Source organism: Grammomys surdaster, unplaced genomic scaffold (assembly GCF_004785775.1).
Source record: "Grammomys surdaster isolate TR1022 unplaced genomic scaffold, NIH_TR_1.0 126278, whole genome shotgun sequence".
Lineage (NCBI taxonomy): Eukaryota > Metazoa > Chordata > Mammalia > Rodentia > Muridae > Grammomys > Grammomys surdaster.
The window spans coordinates 26,173-45,997 of record NW_021621078.1 but is presented as its reverse complement, the minus strand read 5'-3'; the positions used below and the strand labels follow the sequence as shown (position 1 = coordinate 45,997).

General features: G+C 46.1%; 1 protein-coding gene across 3 annotated transcripts in view; it reads left to right on the top strand.

The window, feature by feature from the left end:
• Positions 1 to 13,324, top strand: part of Unc45b (unc-45 myosin chaperone B) — a 32,033-nt gene extending 18,709 nt beyond the window's left edge. The window contains exons 11-20 of one of the 3 annotated variants that reach the window (XM_028759385.1): positions 1,091 to 1,185; positions 1,371 to 1,512; positions 2,070 to 2,210; positions 3,233 to 3,360; positions 4,115 to 4,181; positions 5,730 to 5,843; positions 6,184 to 6,299; positions 7,111 to 7,228; positions 9,924 to 10,079; positions 12,413 to 13,324. In XM_028759385.1, coding sequence (XP_028615218.1) covers positions 1,091 to 1,185; positions 1,371 to 1,512; positions 2,070 to 2,210; positions 3,233 to 3,360; positions 4,115 to 4,181; positions 5,730 to 5,843; positions 6,184 to 6,299; positions 7,111 to 7,228; positions 9,924 to 10,079; positions 12,413 to 12,673 — 1,338 coding nt within the window. In that variant the 3' untranslated portion in view covers positions 12,674 to 13,324. Of the gene's footprint in view, positions 1 to 1,090; positions 1,186 to 1,370; positions 1,519 to 2,069; positions 2,211 to 3,232; positions 3,361 to 4,114; positions 4,182 to 5,729; positions 5,844 to 6,183; positions 6,300 to 7,110; positions 7,229 to 9,923; positions 10,080 to 12,412 lie in introns of all 3 variants that reach the window. The other 2 variants (XM_028759386.1, XM_028759387.1) reach the window with 2 other exon arrangements.
• Positions 13,325 to 19,825: the final 6,501 nt, after the last annotated feature.

Below are 19,825 nucleotides of genomic sequence, written 5' to 3'. Positions count from 1 at the left end.
AGCTTCTCAAATGCTAAAATTAAAGGCCATAGCTCCAGACAGTTTTGTTTATTTGTTTGTTTTGATTTTTGTTTTTTAGTTTTATTCTAGATTCCAAGCTGGCCTCAAACATACTATGTAGGCCAGTCTGGCCTTCAACTTATTATTATTATTATTCTGTCCCCTGTGAGCTGGGATTATAGGCCTGCACCACTATGCTGGCTCATATAATTAAAAAAAAAAACTCTGTGTGTGTGTGTGTGTGTACATGTCATAGCACATGTCTGGAGATCAGTAGACACTCTTGGTGTTGACTGTTGATTTTTACCTTGTTTGACAAAGGGCCTATAGTTGTTTGTCATTGTATAACCAGACTGGCTGGCCTCAGTGAAGGAACGGTTAGCATTATAGACCTATGTTATGTCTAGCTTCACATAGTTCTGGGGATCCAAACCCAGATCCTCATACTAACATAGTCAGTGCTTCACTCAGTGAGCCTTCTCCACAGACCCTCATGTCAGTCAATGTTTTGCTTGTTTGTTTTGTTTTTGAGACAGAGTCTCACTGTGTAGCCTTGGCTGGCCTGGAACTCACTCTGTAGACCAGGTTGGCGTTGAACTCCCAGGGATCCACCTGCTTCTGCCACCTGTGTGCTGTGATTAAGGATGTGTACCACTATGCCTGGCCCTCATGTCAAGTTTTTAGAAACTTTTTACCATGGGCATGATAGCTTTCCTGCCTCAGAAGACATCTCTCTTTTCCTGACAAGGGTCCATTTTCCCCCCGGGTTAGACTTTGTATGCCTGAATTTGTTGCCCACGTGGTGTGACTTCTTTGCTTTCTCACACCATCTCGAGGTCTCTCACAGTGGCTGCAGATATTTGGTATGATTCTCTTGTGCAGATTTTTTTCAAAACATCAAAGAAGTCAAAAAATGGTGAGGGCCTAAGGCTTTGTGGTCATCTGCCCATATCAGGGAATCGGGGAGGGCATCTCAGGAGAGGTGGCATGGCACAGAGGTGTGTCCAGGCGAAGAAAAGGGGACAGTGTTGACCACAGGCCCTGACTCAGGCCTCAGTGTTGCTGATCCTTCGGTATCCTTTCTCCACAGGGGCTCTGTAAGCTTGGCTCAGCTGGGGGCTCCGACTATGGCCTCAGACAGTTCGCTGAAGGGTCGACGGAGAAGCTAGCCAAGCAGTGTCGAAAGTAAGAGTTGTGCCTCCTGGAACCTCTGCATCTTCATGGGCCTCTAGGAGGGATTTCTGGGGTGTGCTTCAGTGATATCAGGCTGGAAAAGACCCCTCACTGGCTACCTGTTATCCTGATCCTGAGTTACTGTTGGTCAGAGCCCTGCTTCCTTCTCCAGTGGTTTCCCCACTCTCCACTTCCAGGTGGCTCTGTAACACCGCCATAGACACTCGGACACGGCGCTGGGCAGTGGAGGGCCTGGCTTACCTCACGCTGGATGCCGATGTGAAGGATGACTTTGTCCAGGACATCCCTGCTCTGCAGGCCATGTTCGAGTTGGCCAAGGCAAGAGCGGTTCAGATGTCTAAGCTCAGGAAAGGTGCCAGTCTGCTGGCCCTGGTGCTCAGGGCTCAGCTGGCTGTGGGCTCCCCCTGGCTCCCCCTCCCTGGCAAGGCTGGATTGGCTCTTTTACTGGATGTTCCTCATCTTGTCTGGTCCTGTCAAAATGATAGGACAACATGTCTGTCTGAAACCCTTAGGCAGCGAGATCCCAAGGGAGCACAGACAGTGTCTGGACTCTTCTGGAAGTGGGAAGGGGTCCACTAGGATCAGATTAGAGACTTCCACTGATCTACCACTCTGGTGACTCCTTTCTGTTTTTTGTTTTTTTTTTTTTGTTTTTTTTTTATTTATTTATTATATATGAATACACTGTTGTTGTCTTCAGACACACCAGAAGAGGGCATCAAATCTCATTACAGATGGTTGTGAGCCACCATGTGGTTGCTGGGATTTGAACTCAGGACCTCTGGAAGTGCAGTCAGTGCTCTTAACCACTGAGCCATCTCTCCAGCCCCTGTTTTTTGTTTTTGTTTTTGTTTTCCCTAACCTGGGGCTTCCAGACCAGTGACAAGACCATCTTGTACTCAGTGGCCAACACCCTGGTAAACTGCACCAACAGCTATGATGTCAAGGAGGTCGTCCCTGAGCTGGTGCAGCTGGCCAAGTTCTCCAAGCAACATGTGCCAGAGGAGCATCCCAAGGTGGGTACAGGGCAGCTCAGGTGAGGAGCTGTGTGGTCAGGAAATGATGCTGAGATGCGCCGTGCGGTTTCACGATGACAATAGTCGATTTTCCCCACTAGATGGCGCTCATGATTTCTATCTTTTAATTTTCTGACTTGGGTGGGAAGAATGGCTGACAATTTTGTAATCTGATTAAACGGAGCCAGATGAATATTTTGCAGCATTTGTTGCTGATTTCATGGATACTTGTGTTTCATTTCATGCCTCCTAGTGATGGAATTTTGATTTTTCTGGGGCACCTGGACTTAGGGATATGAGTACTGAGTAGGAGCTGAGGAGGAACACAGGTTCCTATGCTCAAATGTCACAAAACCCCTAACACAAAGGTATGTAAGGTGATTACTCCTACACAGGGATATATTTGCATGTCATTTGCATATGAATGAACATGGAAAAGTACTCCCAGCTAGGGAGATTGGTTAGATTTTAGGAAATGATAAAAACCATACCTGTGTCACAAAATGGGGTGGTGGACAGTAGAGAGGAGAACTTAGCCATGTAGTGACGCCTTCTCCACAGGACTGCTGATGTGGTTTCTTATGTCACTCACAGAAAATCTTCTTTTCTTTCTTCCTCCCCTCTATTGCAACAATCAGAGTCTGCATGCCATTTTGTGCCAGACATGGGGAACATGCTCTTGTCACCAGCTCATTCTCTTCATGGGTTTTATTTTCTTTGTGATTTCTTCATTTCTTTTGGGGACAGGAATCAGTGTGATGGGCATGCTGGATGGGTGATCCGTCCCTGAGCTGTGTCCCCAGGTGTCCACCACTCTTACACGCCGGATTGTGTTTCATCCAGGCCGGGGTGTAGCACACATACACACCCCATGGCTGTGTGTGAGGCTTAAGCACATTTCCAGAGATTATGCACCATATCCTCAGTCCCGTCCACTCTCCACTCTAAGGGTCTGTCATAATGACTCAGCCTGGGGCTGACAACTGGTCCCTTCCCTATGTTTATCCATTTGTCCCCTCCAGGACAAGAAGGACTTCGTAGACTTGCGGGTGAAACGGCTCCTGAAGGCAGGCGTCATATCCGCACTGGCCTGTATGGTGAAGGCAGACAGTGCTATCCTCACAGACCAGACCAAGGAGCTGCTGGCCAGGTGCAATCAGGATGGGCTGGGAGACTGGGAGGTAGAGGGTGGGGGCTAACCTAGGGGATGGAGAGCATGGAGAAGAGACATGACAAGGCAGGTCACCACAGGTGAAAACTTGCATCCGGAGGTCCCTTTTAGTTACCTTTTCCTCAGAGACGAAGGGCAACCTAGAGGGAGGCAGGCAGGTTATAGCACAGTGTAAATGCCATGACAGGGAAGCATAGTGATTGGAGTCCAGGCAGTAGGTCCCAACCACCTAGACTAGAAGATAAGTGGGTGGGCATCCAGGAAGGCTTCCTGGTAGAGTCATGAAGGAAGAAAAGGGAAGGAAAAGGCATCAAGGATGGAGGGATGAAGAGTATAGTTTGGTTTTTCCTGTGGGATGTCTTGGGTGTTATGAGTGGTGGTGGTATTAACTGGGACCAGGGCCAGGAACAGGCTAGATCCTGTCTACCCAGGGATAGGGGTAGACATGGAGAGTTTCTCCTGGATTGGGGGTATCAGAGAGCTGTTGGTTGACTCCAAAAATAGGAATGAGATGGATATTTGAAGCCTTGCTTGGTCTTATTCCCTGCCCCCACTTATGGCCACAACAGTATCCTTTAAAGGTGGTTCATTCCAGGCAAAGGCACGCAGTCTGCCTTTCTAGGCTTCTGCTGCTGTGCTGGGGTTTCCTGGCTCTGTCTGGCTTGTGTGTGATTCCTGGAAATGCGATACAGGAATTGTGAATGTTCGTTCTCTCTTATCATTGACTCTGCAGGGTGTTCCTGGCACTCTGTGACAACCCAAAGGACCGGGGCAGCATTGTAGCTCAAGGTGGTGGCAAGGTAATTAGGCAAGATGAGGTCCTGCTGTCTTACAAGGTGAACTAAGCATGTGTTCACCTTCTAAGGGAGGGAACTTGCACGTGTGTGCACGCACGTGCGCTTGCACACACACACACCCTACACACACATTGTGTGCGTGTGTGTGCATGTGTGTGTGTGTGTCTATGTGTGTGTACATGTGCCTGTATATGCTACATACACATGCATATAGGTGAGTCCCTCTTCCCTCACTCTAAAATCATGTGTTTCAGACCACCCTAACTTCATGAAATACACTTACTTAGTTATCTACGCTATCTAATTCATTGGCCCAAACTTGTTCCTTCTTGACTTGATAATGTCCCGGTATCTACGTTAGAATCCCATTCACACTCCCTGCTGTTCCAGCTGGAAGGCAGACCATGGGCTTCTCCACAGAAATCAACACTTCTCTTGCAGTGGGAGTTTGCTCTTTTCCTTTTTAGCTGTCCAAACCTGGGCGTTTAACTCCCTCCAAACTGTAATTTCTTTTTCTGCAAAATGGAAAGGAGAAATCACAGTCTAACTTTCCAGACAGTCATAGAAAGTAGATTAGATACATTCAATTTGCAGTAGCTGCTCAATCAATCAATAATCAATCAGTAGGGTTATATTTAGCTTGAGCAAAATGTAAAAACCATAGTTACTATTTATCATTATTATTGTTGTTATTATTATTATTATTATTATTATTTGAGACAGGGTCCCGCCTGTAGCCCTGACTGGCCAAGTTCTTGCCATGTATGCAATCTAGGCTGGACTTGAAATTGTTGTAATCTTCCTGCTTCATCCTCCTGGGAGCTGAGATTTTAGGTCTGTGCTACCACACCTAGCAAAAGTCAACCTATTGATTATTTATTTTTTCATTTTGGAGTGAGGAGTGAAGGTAGGGACCTTGATAGTCTCCGGGAACCAGGGTGGTAAACCCTTGACAAGTGTTTAATTGCTTTATACATGTTTGGGTTAGACTCTGTGATGAATATCTGAGATGACAATTTTAGAGGAAGAAAGATTGGTTTGGGTTCATGTTCTCAGAGGTTCCAGTCCATGGTGGGCTCACTGTAGATGAGTGATGAGGCAGAACCTCATGGTGGAGGGTGAAGCCAAGCAAAGTTACTCACTTCATGAGTCAGGAATGAGAGGAAGGAGCCAGAGAGGGGAAAAGAGGAAGGGAAACAAGACACACCCTTTAAAGGCACACTCCAGTGTACTCCAGTACTTCCTCCAACCAGGCCTTTCATCCCAACTGCCCCTTCAGTGGTGAGCTCATCAGTGGATTAATCTGAGGGTTAGCCTAGAGCCCTCAGAGTCCAATCACTCACCCTGATGGCTGGAGACCAAGCCTTGCACACATGAGTCTTTGGGACTTCGTCTAGAAAGGAACAGTTCTCTGGGTCTTATTATGCTGTGGATCTCTGATGAGACAGACAGACAGACAGACAGACAGACAGATGGAGGGCAGCTGGAGCCAGAGGAATGAGAGGCTTCTGGATGTCTGTTGGTGGCTAGTGACTGTGCTCTTTCTTGCAGGCCCTGATCCCCCTGGCTTTGGAGGGCACAGACGTGGGCAAGGTGAAGGCAGCTCACGGGCTAGCCAAGATTGCTGCTGTCTCCAATCCGGACATCGCCTTCCCTGGGGAGCGGGTGGGTATTTGAGAAGAAAGGAAAGGGTGATGAAGGAATTATCACTGCTCTTAGGGTGCTGTCCCCTCATCTCCTCTGCTAAAAAGGGGTCGTGATGCTGTCAGAGGTAGGATAATGATTCGGACACCTGACACCAGGCCTGGCTCTACCTCTAGTGAGCATGATTGTCCTCTCAGAAGCTCAGCTTCCTCATCTGCACAGTAAAAGGGAACAACCCAGCCTCTTGGGATCACAGATTAAACCAGACAGAGTGTGAGAAGAAAGGGCTTTGGAAACAAAGCTTCAGATGCAAGAGACAGGGAAATACCTGTATCTCACCTGACCTGTGTCTTCCCTGCAGGTATATGAGGTGGTACGGCCCCTTGTGAGTCTCCTGGACACACAGAGGGATGGGCTTCAGAACTATGAGGCTCTCCTAGGACTCACTAACCTGTCTGGGCGAAGTGACAAACTCAGGTATGTGGGGCAGGTGGAGAGGGCAGAGGGACATAGAGGCATCCATAGAGTGTTTGGTTGAAATTTTGTGTTTATCATGTACTGACGCCTCTGCTTAGATGACATCAAAGATGAATCAAGAATAGGTGAGGTTTGAGCTGGTATCACATAAGAACCCACAGGGATTATATAAAGCTGACTTATCCAAGGTATCTTGCCTCTTAAAGTAGGAAGGAATAGGCAGGTGGATGGAAGGATTAGTAGGTATCCCTTCTTGGATGCAGAGGGATGATGGACTGTATTGTGTTGTAATTTTAAGTGGCAGACAACCTGGTCTAACCGGCTCCCTGCATGAGGGAAGCATATTTATTCATGCAAATTAAGTTTGGGATAAACCAGTCAGGTGTGGTTTGATGCAGAGATTATAAAGTTAAAGTTATCTCCATTACTGGTTAACCAGTTCCCTCCTCTCCCTTCCTTTCTGTTGTCTTAACTTTCAGGTGGACTTTTCTTCTCTTTCATGGTCACAGGGTAGCTCTCCATCTCACCTACAGCAGGAAAAGGGAGAGAATTTCCTTGTTCAATAATGAGACTCTCCAGTGGGGTGACACATTCATCCCAGAGCCCGTTGCTGTGCCTGGTAGACAGTTGTCATGTCATTTAACTTATATCCATCAGTGCCCCTTCTGGAGGAGGGCTCAGTGTCCTGTACAGGCTGAGGATGTGGAAGGGACCTCATGAAGATGGAAGAATGACCCTGCATGACCAACCTGATATGGTCACTGCTGGGGACTCAGGGCCTCTTCTTCCTCATCTTTCCCCTCCATTCCAGGCAGAAGATCTTCAAGGAGAAGGCCTTGCCAGACATTGAGAACTACATGTTTGAGAACCATGACCAGCTACGGCAGGCAGCCACTGAATGCATGTGTAACATGGTTCTCAATAAGGAGGTAAGGCTGGAGCTTCAGAAGGACAGGGTGACTAAGGTGAGGGGGGGTTTCAGAGGGTTGGGGTGACCAAGATATGAGTATTGGGCCTGGGATGAGGCTGGTGTCCTGAGATGATACTAAAACAGCATTTTGGTGAGAGAATCCCAAGGAGTCCCCAGATCAATCCGATTATTGCCCCATTTCCATGTGAGAGCCCTAAGGAAACACTTCATAGCATTCTATTCCAAGTTGAGTTGTGGTCTCAGTGAGGTGGAAGGTGCCATTTCCCTAAATTGATTAAGCCTAAATAATGTCATAGCAAGGCAAGCTGGGAGATCAGGGCTCTTGGAAGTCAAGAGACTAGACCATTTGTAGTCATTAAAGGTCCACAGAACAGTGAAGAGATGCTAAGGTACAGTTCTGAATCACTTTAGAAAACCTCACTATGACCCCAAAACAACAATAACATGCTTCACTTTCCAAAAATGAATTAATTCATAGATAATATATCTAGAGTCTGAACAAGGAACCAGATTGATTTTGACCAATACAGAGATAGTATAACATTCTGTTAAAGTTGTAAAACTGCATGATGGAGCTATCTAGAAAGGATAATTTCATTTCATTGGGTTTGTTTTCTACTTTGTTTCTTTGTTTTGTGCAATGGATGAAAACTTCCACTCTGTGTTGGTTGTGGGAACACAGATGAAATCATTGCAACAGATTAGAAGGGGTTTATGCACTGTTTAAATGTTGTCTCCAGAAAGACTCCCAAATAAATGACTCATGATATTTAACAAAAAAAAAAAGAAAGAAAAAAAAAAAGAAAGAAAAGAAAACATCACTATGAATGTCACCAGGTCTATGGAACTTGCAATGCATTATGGAGCCTGCAGTGTATTAAAGCTGCACTGACCACTGAATAATCACAGTGAAAATGAATTAGGGTAAGCCCATAAGGCTTCAGAGTCAAGAAACAGGACAAATTATGAATCTCTAGTGGTTATCTTCTTCTCATGGTGACCAAACATCAGTGTGCTCACAGGGCATATCAAAGACATGACAGTTCCAGGCCTGAGGCACTTCTGGACATTATGAGGCTCAAGATTATTTCTAATTCAAGTCTTAGGCACCCACCTGCTACCAGAGTGTCTTACCTACTTTACTATTGCTGTGATAAAACACCAGGACCAAGGCAACTTATAAAATAAAGTGTTTGATTTGGCGTATATTTTTGGAGGATTAGAGGCCATGATGGCAAGCTGAAGGAAGAGCTGAGAACTCACACCTTGATCCACAATCATGAGGCAAAGGGAGAGCACTGGGAATCACAGGAGTCCTTTGAAGCCTCTATGCCACCCTCAGTGACACACCTCTTCTACAAAGCCACACCTCCTAATCCTTCCCAAACAGTTCCACCAACTGGGGTCAAGTGTTCAAATATACAAGTCTATGGGTCCATTCTTACTTTAATCACCACATAGGGAAAAAGCCAACTTATGAAAGCTTGCTAGAGAAAGTCAGCAGGGACTGAGTTACTAGAGTCCACCGGGGTCTGGTCTAAGGCTGAGCTAGGACCTGAGAAGAAAAGGGGTGTGTCCAAGGAGTCAGGGATGATGTTGGGTATAAAGAGGACAAAGTGAAAGAGGAGGCAGCCTTCCCTGGGGGAGTGCCTGTTGCTGTAACAATAGAATCAGTTACACAGTGGTCTTTAAGGAGCAGAAGTTCATTTCTGGTCACATCAGAGCACCATTGAGTTGGTGGCTTGTCTGCACAATGACTAGGAACCCATGTCTTTGAGGGCTTCAAGAAGTGCCTCGTTAGTGAGTGGGAATGAACATAGAAGGAGAATCTATGGCCTGCTGGTGACAGAACTTATCCCTGCTTCCGGTCCATCTGTGATAACTAGACCATGGGCACAGGTATAAGAGAATGGAGGGCTGCATCCTTGGTGGCACAGCTACTTCCAGCGACAGCTAGTCCCCACAAGAGAGGACCATACTGACCTCTCCTTCCATCCCCTCTCCTCTGATGGCTACTGTTCCAGATCCGGGGAGATGCAGATGGAGGACCTTACCTGGGGATCTGTGACAGTTACTCTTTTTCAGAGATCCACATTTTGGATATTTGGTCCAATAGAATGCCCTTAAACTTGACTGACTAGATTTTACTGTCTTGTGTTGAAGGATGGCAGCAAGCTGCTATGTGGTCTTAATACCTTTCTGTGACAGGCCAGGGAGCTGGGAGGCGGCACGGGGCTTCTGTTTTCAGGTGTTTGGGACACTTTAGTCTCACCCAGTGGAGATAGGACACCACTTCCCAGTACCAAGCAGACTCCCCAGTTGCCCCTGCTCCTGTGCAAATCTCCGCACAAACCCATTGCCCAGCAGACCACAAAGGCCCAGGACTGTCATGGAAGCAGTCTGTATTTCCCAAGAAAGAAGCTGTATTTTTCCTAGTGATGAGGTGCAAACAGAAGGGACAGACCACACAATACAGGGGAGGTGGGAGGTGCCCTTTTTTCTGCCTTAGTCTTTTGGCTGTGAGGAGTTGTACCCCCTTCATGGAGACAATCAGGGAAGAGCTTTATGCAGGACTAGCTCAAAGCAAATCACTCAGAGATCCTGGGTCAGGGAACTTCAGCTGCCTCTGTCCCTCCTTGGGAGGTGCAGGCATTGGGGCTTCTTTCACTGAGTCACACATCTGCCTGGAACAGGTTCAGGAGAGGTTCCTGGCCGATGGGAATGACCGTCTTAAGCTGGTGGTGCTGCTCTGTGGGGAGGATGACCACAAACTGCAGAATGCAGCAGCTGGAGCTCTGGCCATGTTGACCGCAGCACATAAGAAACTGTGCCTCAAGATGACGGAAGTGGTAAGAGCCAGTCAGGGACAGGTGGGAGCCATTGTACTGGCTCATCTAGGGAGATTGGGCAGCAGAGCAAATTTTCCCAGCTGGAAGTTGGTTCCCAACACCTAAAGAGAGGAGACTGTGCCTACTGGCCATTACCATGATTGACTTCCTGGGTGCGTTAGCTAAAGTCCTCTCACTACAGTGGATTCTAATGCCTTTGTGGGTGTGGATGACTCCTACTGAAAAGGGTAACATGATGCACATTACTGCTGAAGGGCTCTCGAGTTCCTCAGTGAAGTCTGGAAAGGGTTGGGTCACCGCAGGAAGCTGGTGGTGATTTGGCAAAGAGGCTGCAAGTTGACTGGCTGTTATGGTAAGACTGTGGCTACCTCAGCAGCTGTAATGGGAGTAATGCTGTCAGTCTCAAGCATGAAACTCTTTTTTTTTGTTTGTTTGTTTTGTTTTTTTGTTTTTCAAGACAGGGTTTCTCTGTGTAACCCTGGCTGTCCTGGAACTCACTCTGTAGACCAGGCTGGCCTCAAACTCAGAAATCCGCCTGCCTCTGCCTCCCAAGTGCTGGGATTAAAGGCGTGCACCACCACTGCCGGGTTTATGAAACTTTTAATCTCCCCACACAGAGCCTTGCTCAAGGGCATCCGTTTGCATGGGAGTGAACAGCTCAGCTTAGCTCAAACATGCTCATATCTAGGGTAGAGGTTGGCTCCTTTACATGGTCAGTTGAAGGGTCTGTGTGTGTTTGTGTGTGTGTGTGTGTGTGTGTGTGTGTGTGTGGTTATTGAGTTCCATGTAGGTAGGCTTTTTGTTTGTTTGTTTGTTTGTTTGTTTGTTTTTGTTCTGCCATGGGAGGCTTCTGCTAGGTACTGTTCATCCTTTGTAAACTCTGGACTTCAGTTTCTTTTGCTATGACAAGCTCCTCAAAAAAATAATGCTTTTAAGTACCACCCATGGAGATAGAACAGTTTCCCTTGGTGTTCTGATTCAATGGATTGGTGTCTGGGAGGGAACTGTTGGCCTGGGGACCACACTTAGAAACCATTGTTCTAGAGTTGCTTCTCGTGGAGTAACTATACACAAGGGCTCCAGTGGAAAGATGATAAATCAGGACACTTTGGTGACTCTTTGTACTTCTCATAAGTGGGATTCTGTCCCAAAGAGATGTGTGTATGACATATATACATAATATATCATTTAATATTTCTGGAATCTAGGGCATTATTATCTCATTTTTCCATTGGGAAGACAGGTTTAGATGTCCCTACTAGAAGATCAGTGACAGATGAGTCTCTTGAGGCACCTGAGTTAGGTGAGGCCATGCAGATGGCTAGGCTTAATGGGGCCTGAGGGCTGCTCTCTCTATGAATCCAAACTCATACAGAAGATGTTTCTTCTACTATGCAACCTCATGTGTGTCTGTCCAATGGCAGGAGTCAGTTCCTGACTGTGTTGTCAGCTTCCTCACTGTCTCATAGGATGATGAAAGTGGCTGAGCACCCATACCCAACAGTCAACTGTCCTCATGATTGTGGATGGTTGATGGAGTGGGGAAGGGAAGAGAACTCACCTCCGATTCTTTTGTTTAATCCAGTTGAAGGCTGGAGGCACATGTGCATGCCTGGAGCCCTTGTCTCATAGGGCACCTGGCTTGATGGAAGCGAGCATTATCTGTGTTTCCCATATGAGGACTCTCTTTCCTTAGTGATCTGCCTCTTCTTTCTGCTGAGATGTTCAGTGGGCTAGCCTTTCTGTTTCTCAAGATGCTTAAAATAAATGGATGGGGCTGGGGAGACAGCTCAGTGGATAAAGGATTTGTTGTGAAAGCATGAGGACCAGAGTTTGGATCCTTAGCAACCATGCGGAAGCCAGGCAGGCATGGTGGATGCGTGTAATCCCAGCATTCCAGGGACAAATTGACCAGCTAATGCAGCTGATCAGTGAACCCTGGGTCAGCTGAGAGACGCTTCCTCTCCAAATAAAAGTGGAGTGTGCTTCAACAATACACTGGACATCAATTCAGGCCTTCAAACACATCCACAACAAACATGTATGTGCATGTGCACCTGCATGAGTGTACACCTGCACACATGTGAACATGTATACATTCATGCACATCACATACACAAACACAGGCAGAATGAATGAATGAATCAATGAATGAATGAATGGATGGGTTGTTAGTCTATTTTAGTTTAGTTTAAACTATTTATAGATATGTGGTCATAATCAAGTTATTTAACTGTGGGCCTGGGTGATACTTTTTGTATTTCTTGTTATTAAGTCTTTTCTCTGCCTCCTCACTGATTTCTCAAATGCTTCCTCCTGCTTCGACTCTGCAGACAACCCAGTGGCTGGAGATCCTACAGCGGCTTTGCCTGCATGACCAGCTGTCAGTGCAGCATCGGGGTCTGGTCATTGCCTACAACCTGCTCTCAGCAGATGCTGAGCTGGCTAGGAAGCTGGTGGAGAGCGAGCTGCTGGAGATCCTGACTGTGGTGGGAAAGCAGGAGCCAGATGAGAAGAGAGCAGCTGTGGTCCAGACAGCCCGGGAGTGTCTTATCAAGTGCATGGATTACGGCTTCATCAAGCCGGTGTCATAGAGAGTGGTCCACAGGGATGCTGGGGTTGGTCCTGAACTGTGAAGAGTTGTGAGCTGGGTCCTCCCAAAGTGTCAGTTCAGCTAAGGATCACAGCAGTGTCAATGATGTCTTATTAGAAAGGAAAGACTTGGTTGTTTCCTGATTTGTGACTCTTCCTCTTGGTCCTGGGAAAGTTTGAGCCTTCCTGCCTCCCTAAATTTGTCACATCCCAGAAATTTCTAGGGTGAGTTCTCTCTCTGTGATCAGAAAGCAAGGCAGACAATTCTGTCTGTCTCTATTCTGCAGGCCAGATAAAGGGCTGTAGACTGATTTTTTTTTGTTTGTTTTGTATTTTTTAAAAAACTATGTACTGGCAAGGAAGGAACTAACAGGTGTGTGACCATAAAGATCAATGCTGTCATTCAATTCAGATGCTGATCTCGGTTGATTTTCATGACCTCTCCTACACATTGAAACTACGTGTCTCAACTGCATGTGCCCTGTCCAAGCTCTATGCCCACTCCTGTCACCTGATTTCAATGGTAACAGTTTATGCTCACAGTGGGACATGGTTCATTTCATGCAAGATGGATATAGCGACTACCAACAAGATCAACTCAAAGTCCCCTGAGCAAAACATAAATAAAGATTAATGAATATATGTTAGTCACCTGACATTGCTAGACCCAGCTCAGTTCAATGTCATTACCAGTCTTATTCTGTGTGTGTGTGTGTGTGTTTTTCTTCCTCTTAGTTCTGTCTCTGGTCTCTGCATTCCTTCAAGTTGACCTCATTTTGTGGTGTGCTCTCTGCATGTGCTAGAAAGAGCAGACACTAGCTGCTCTGGACTTACATAGTTGTTATGGTTCATTACAGAAGAGAAGAGGAAGGATCAGTAGCCTAAGCCTAGCAGATCCCCACAGATAGACTGAGTAGGGTTAGTAAGGAATCCGTACTTTGGACAAATAAAAAAGAACATATATCTGTGTATTATGCTTAGCCACAGAAGTGCAGTACACCTGTGGAGATCTGTTTCTCTGTTAATATGAACTTCTTAGGATGATTAAGAGGGCTGGAGAGAAGGCTCAGTGGTTAAGAGCAGGGCTGCTCTTCCAGAGGACCTGGGTTCAATTCCTAGCACCCACATGGTGACTCACAGCTGTCTAACTCCAACCCCAGCAGATCTAATTCTTCCTTGGACATTGCAGAGATGTAGTGTACAGACAGAGTGAGTTTCAGGACAGCCACGGCTACACAGGGAAACATTGTATTGGAAAAAGGAAAAAACTAAAATGAAACCAAACAAACCCAGAAGGCTATTGTCAAACATCTTCACTCTAGTGTGTCTCACTTCTACCCACACTTAATGAAGGATCAACAGTTCTGAAGCCAGATGTGGTGCTACTGGCACACACGAAGCAGAGGCAGGAGGATCATGAGTCTGAGGCCATTCCCAGCTACACATCAAGATAGCGACTAAAACAAACAAGCAAATAAACAAACAAGCCAAAAATACCACTTCTGACATCATCTCATTGGGTAGAAAGTGACATTCAGAGTTTTGGCCCTTGATACAATAATTAAATTATTTTGGTACAATAAATATAATTGTCCAATATTCCTGGGATATCAGATGGAAGGGGGTGGGCATGGCAGAGGCAAAGACAGAAACATGGAGAGAGAGAAACAGAGACAGAGATGGAGACAGACAGAGAGATATTGATTGATTGATGATTGATTGACAATTGATGACTTTTGGAACGTTGTGCTGTCAGGATGTGGGTAGCACAGTATTCCCTTTCACTCTCAGAGATCTCTCTCAGATGTAAAAGGGAGGGCCGTGTTGGTCAGTTAGATGTCAACTCGTTGTGTGGGACAAGGTCTGTGGAAGGTTTCCAGAGGTGAGAAGTTTCTTTAACACAATAGTATTTACTAGACAGAGTTTGTGAACTGGGAGCTGTCACCTCCTGTTCCCTAGAGGTGTACACAGCTACAACAGGTGCCAACATGACCACCTGAGTTCCTGGCCTCACATGCACTCTGATGTACTCTGCCTGCCCTCACATGGGTGGTTTCCAGTAGGAAATTGTGCTTATTAGATCCTTTTATTCTGACAGAATGACAGTCAACTTTGGGCCCTGGCCTTTTAAAAAAAAAAAATTCACATTAATTAGCAATAAATGGCATGCTTGACCTCTGCCCAGACTCTCCTGGTCTTCTTTCCCCACATTTAGGGGCAAGTGGGGCCAGTAAACTACTTACTGGAAACATCTCTCAGATGTAGGCTCATAGCCCAGCCCGTTTTCAATCTCACGAGGCTGGTTGGACAAATCTCATCTTTGCAGGGTGGAGAGACCACATTCTTTAGTGAGAGCTTTCGGCTGTTAGTCCAAGAACAGCCAGGGAAAGCCAGTGGGCTTGCTGAGGAGAGCGAAATCTTGAGTCTGAGTTTTGCTGCCTCTCATTGTCTGGATGAAACATCTTTGTGTGAGTCAGTCCAGATGTGCTATGGGAGGGACCTGGAGAGATGACTCAGTTTGTAAAGCCCCAGGATCTGAATTTCATCACTGTGGTCCGTTTAAAAATCTGGGTGTGGTGTTTGTGTTAGCGATAGTACTGCTGGGGGGTGGAGACAAATGGATCCCTGAGACTTGCTTTCCACCCAGCTCATCCTGACCGATGAGCCATACATATCAGTGAGAGAGCCTGTATTTAAAAACAAGGCAGGAGTTGGAGAAAGGGTTCAGCAGTTAAGAGCATTTAAGACCTGGGTTTTGATCCCAGAACTCACATGGTGGAAAGTGCAAGTAATTTTGATCCTAGGGTGTGCAATGCTCTCTGGCCTCCTTGGGTGCCAGCATTCACGAGGTGCACATAAACTCATGTGGGAGCACACAGATGCACACAAATGTTTTAAAAATATAGATGCAAACAAATAAAACCAGGGTGGATGGCTCTCGGGGAGAGCTAACTCCAGAGGTGAGTCTTTGACTGCTGCGTGCGTGCACAGTACAAAAGCACAGTCACCCACACGCATACCCACTTCAGAGCAGAAACCAGTAATTGTTTATGGTCTGCAGAGGTGGCTCAGTGGTTAAGAGCACAGCCAGTTCTTCCAGAGGATCCAGTTTCAATTCCCAACACCCACATATACATACGTACACATACACACATATACACACTATCATACAGATACAAACACACAGACAAATACACACACAATCAGACACATACATATGCACACATACATAATACATGTACATACACACAATCAGACACACAATCACACACATACATACACACACATACACACATATATATGCACACACATACACGCACACACACACACACATACACCAGTTACTTTAAAATGAATGAATGCCATCTGGAGGAGTTTTACTTATTTTTAGAGATTATGTGTCTTCCGGAGTGCAGTATGTGAACATAAATGTGGGTGCTGAGAAGACCTGAGGTCTCAGATCCCCCGGGGCTGAAGTTACAGGTAGTTCTCACCCACCCAAGTGGTGAGGACTGAACTGGGGTCTTCTGGGAGAGCAGTATGCTTTTACTGCTGTGCCATTTCTCCAGCCCTCTAGAACAGTTTGATGTTCAAGGAAAAATGGACCAGAACATAGAGGATTCCCACATACCACTTGTCCTCAGACAAGGATGTCTGCTGCACAGCAGCACATCTGTTACAGCTGATGAGCCTACACTGGCATAGCATAACCATAGGATTCCCTCTGGGTTGTGTGGCCTGTGGATTTTGGCAAACACTGCCATTGCAGTATACACAGAACAGTCTCTCACCGCCCTTCAACCTCTCTGGGCACAGTGCCAGCAAGGTAGCTTCTTGCTTTTCAGTGGCACACCCAGGAAATGTGTTGGTTAAACAGCTGATTTCCTTGTTATTGAGAACTCGAAAGTTTCTCCAGCTGTTACAGGGTCTACTTTTTGTTTTGTTTAATAACCTCAGAGTGAAAGAAAGCATGTGTGCAGAAAGTGACTGGAAGGGCAAGTGAGGGGCAGTGCAGCCCCGAGCTGACGCCCGGTGCCTTCTAGTGTGCTTGGTGCCTCACTGTGGACTCCCCTGGTGCTGATTCAAGTCCCTTAATACCTTGGAAGTTTTTTTTCCTTCAGGTTCTAAATTAAAACCTCAGTCTCTCTTAATCCAGTCATATCTAGTTAATGTGCTTTGGCTTTATGACTTTGTTTTTGTTGTTGTTGTTTGTTTTTTTGAGAGAGGGTTTCTCTGTGTAGCCCTGGCTGTCCTGGAACTCATTCTGTAGATCAGGCTGGCCTGGAATTCAGAGATATGCCTGCCTCTGCCTCCTGAGTGCTGGGGTGAAAGAAGTGTACCACCGGCTATGAACTTCTCTTTGAAAATGTGTATTTCACTGCTGAGTGACTTCTTCCTGCTTGATAGGTTACAAGAAGAACAACCTTAGCCATAAATGTTCATCATATATACTTTTTTGATATCTTATTTATTTTTCTTTTATGTGTCTGAGTGTTTGTCTTCATCTGTATCTGTGAACCATGCACATGCAGAACCCTTTGAGGTCAGAAAGGCCATCAGATCTCTTGCAACTGGAGCTCCAGAGAGTTGTGAGGTATCACGTGGGTGCTGGGAATCGAACTCAGATCCTCTGGAAGAGCAGGAAATGCTCTTAATTCCTAGCCATCTCTTCAGCCTCCCAAGCAATTGTTCTTAAAATTTAGCGTGAACATCTCATGAACTGCCAAAAAGTTTCCACTTTCCACTTTAATACTAAGATAGCCCAGAACCTAGGGAGCTTAGACTTCCAGGACACTCCAAGAAAGCAGGGGCTGATTTTTTTCTTACTGAAAAATTCATAATACAGATGCTTTAGCCCTAGCTTGAAGCATCTTTCTATTTATGTAAGAATAAAATAAAAAGGCTGTAAAATGCTTTCATTACAACTGGCTTGCATTTATTTGTTTTATATGCATGTGTAAGAATGTGTGTGTGTTTGTGTGTGCGCATGTATTTGCCATGGTGTACAAATGAAGGCCAGAGTGTAACTTGTAGGAGCTGGTTCTCTCCTTCCACCATATAAGTCTTGGGTATTGAGCTGAGGCTTGGCAGCAAGAGCCATTACCTGCTGAGCCATCTTTGCTGGCCCCAAACTGCTTTTCCGGTTAAGAGCTATGTTATGCTACCTTCCACTTCAAAGGATAGCAGCTGCCAGCGAGCCTTTCTCCCTATCAACACTGTGTTGCCTCCCTGGTACTGATAGCATCCTTGAGGTCATCATAGGCAGCCAGAATGACCTCTTATTTTTATTCTATTTATTTATTTACTTACTTACTTACATTTTTTAGCCTATTTTTGTTTTTAATACATCCTGACCACAGTTTCCTCTCCCTCCATTCCTCCCAGTGTCGTCCCCTACTGGCCCCCACTCCTTCAGAACCACTTCTCCATTTCCCTTAAGAAAACAGCAGGCCTCCCTGGGTTATCCCCTGAACATGGCATAACAAGTTACAATAAAACTAGGAACAAGACTTCTTATCAAGGCTGGGTGAGGCAACCCAGTAGGAGGAAAACGGTCCTGCAATCTGAGAGTGTTAAGAGATGCCCCACCCCCACCCTGCCACCTCACTCCCACTAAGAGGAGTCCCACAAAACACCAGGCTAAACAGACACAGAAAGCACTCAGAAGACCTAGCACAGACCTATACAGGCTCTGTGATTGCCTCTTCAGTTTCTGTGAGCCCTGGTGAGCCCTGTTTAGTTGATGTCCGTGACCACCTTCTCCTGGTGTTCTCAACCCCTCAGGCTCTGACAGTTTTTCATCCTCCTTTTCCCTGGGGTTCCCAGAGTTCAAAGGGAAGAGACCCGATGGAGATATCCAATTTTGGCACTCTCTCTCTCTCTCTCTCTCTCTCTCTCTCTCTCTCTCTCTCTCTCTGTCTGTCTGTCTAATCTTTGGATCTGATAACTTCTTTATTTTAAGGTCAGTTGATTCACAGCCTCTGGTTCATCTACTGCCTTAACTCCCCGCCAGAAAACACCACGTGCTCTCTGGTTCGCTGGAGTAGGAAGTGGGCATCTTTGGAAAGTCTCTTCTAGCCGTGGAAACATTCATTCTCAGATGAAAAGTTGTCTGCTGGAGATCTGGGGGTAAAGCCCAAGCCTGGCACCCCCAATAAGCTGAGCTCAGCCACCTGTCCTTAATACAACAATTACAGAAATAAGTAATAGTGACAAGCAGAGAAAGAGTTACCCAGTGTGGCCTCTTCAGGAAAAGGATCAAACAAGGAGGCCCAGTGGCCCACAAGTCCTTCTAGGCACTGATGTGAAGCTTAGGGTTAAACAGAGGCTGAGGGTGAGCAGAACTAAGTACTCCTGGTCAAGGTGTAGTCTTGCTAGTGAATTGGTCCCTTGATGTTCTGTCTGTCCTGATGTTCTGTCTGTCCTGCAAGATGCTCTGACAAGTTGTCAGAGCTGTGTGACAGCTCTTCCAGAGAGTCAGCTCCTCCTCTGACTGCCACCAGCCTCTTCCTCTTTTCCAGCATGAGATCCCCAGGCAATTTCCAAGTCCTCAGGTCCCACTGGTCTGACCATCCAAAGGGAGAGCACTCTCTAGATTATTTTTGCTTCTGTCAAGGTGATTGCAATCTGAGGGAAAGTGCAGAAAGAAAATTCCAAGCCACTTCTGTTTTCCTGTTCCCTCAAGACATCAAGAATTGATTGAAGGACTAAGCTTCCTGAGAAGACACCTACCCACTGGGACAGGAAAAATGTCAGGGTACTCTTGAACCTCAAAGCAGGTGCTCCGAGGGTCAGAAAGCAGGATTGATTCCTCCTTCATTAACTATGCTATGTATTGTTCATTTAAACAGATGTTGATAAAAATGTCATTTTCCTCCAATGACTGAGCCTGTTTTATTCCACTTTGTCAAATGGCAAACATTGTAAGGAGTGTTGTAATCATGTCTATGAATTTACTTTTAACTTGCTGCCAGGAAGAGGCTTAGAGAGGTAGCTCAAATCTGAGTTTCATCTCTACAAACCATGTGTTTGTAATCCCAGTGCCTGGAAGGCACACAGGAAGCTCCCTAGTGCTTGCTGGCCAGCCATCTTGGCCTATGTGGTGAGTTCCAGACCAATGAAAGAGTCTGTCTCAAAAGGCAGATGAAAGGTCC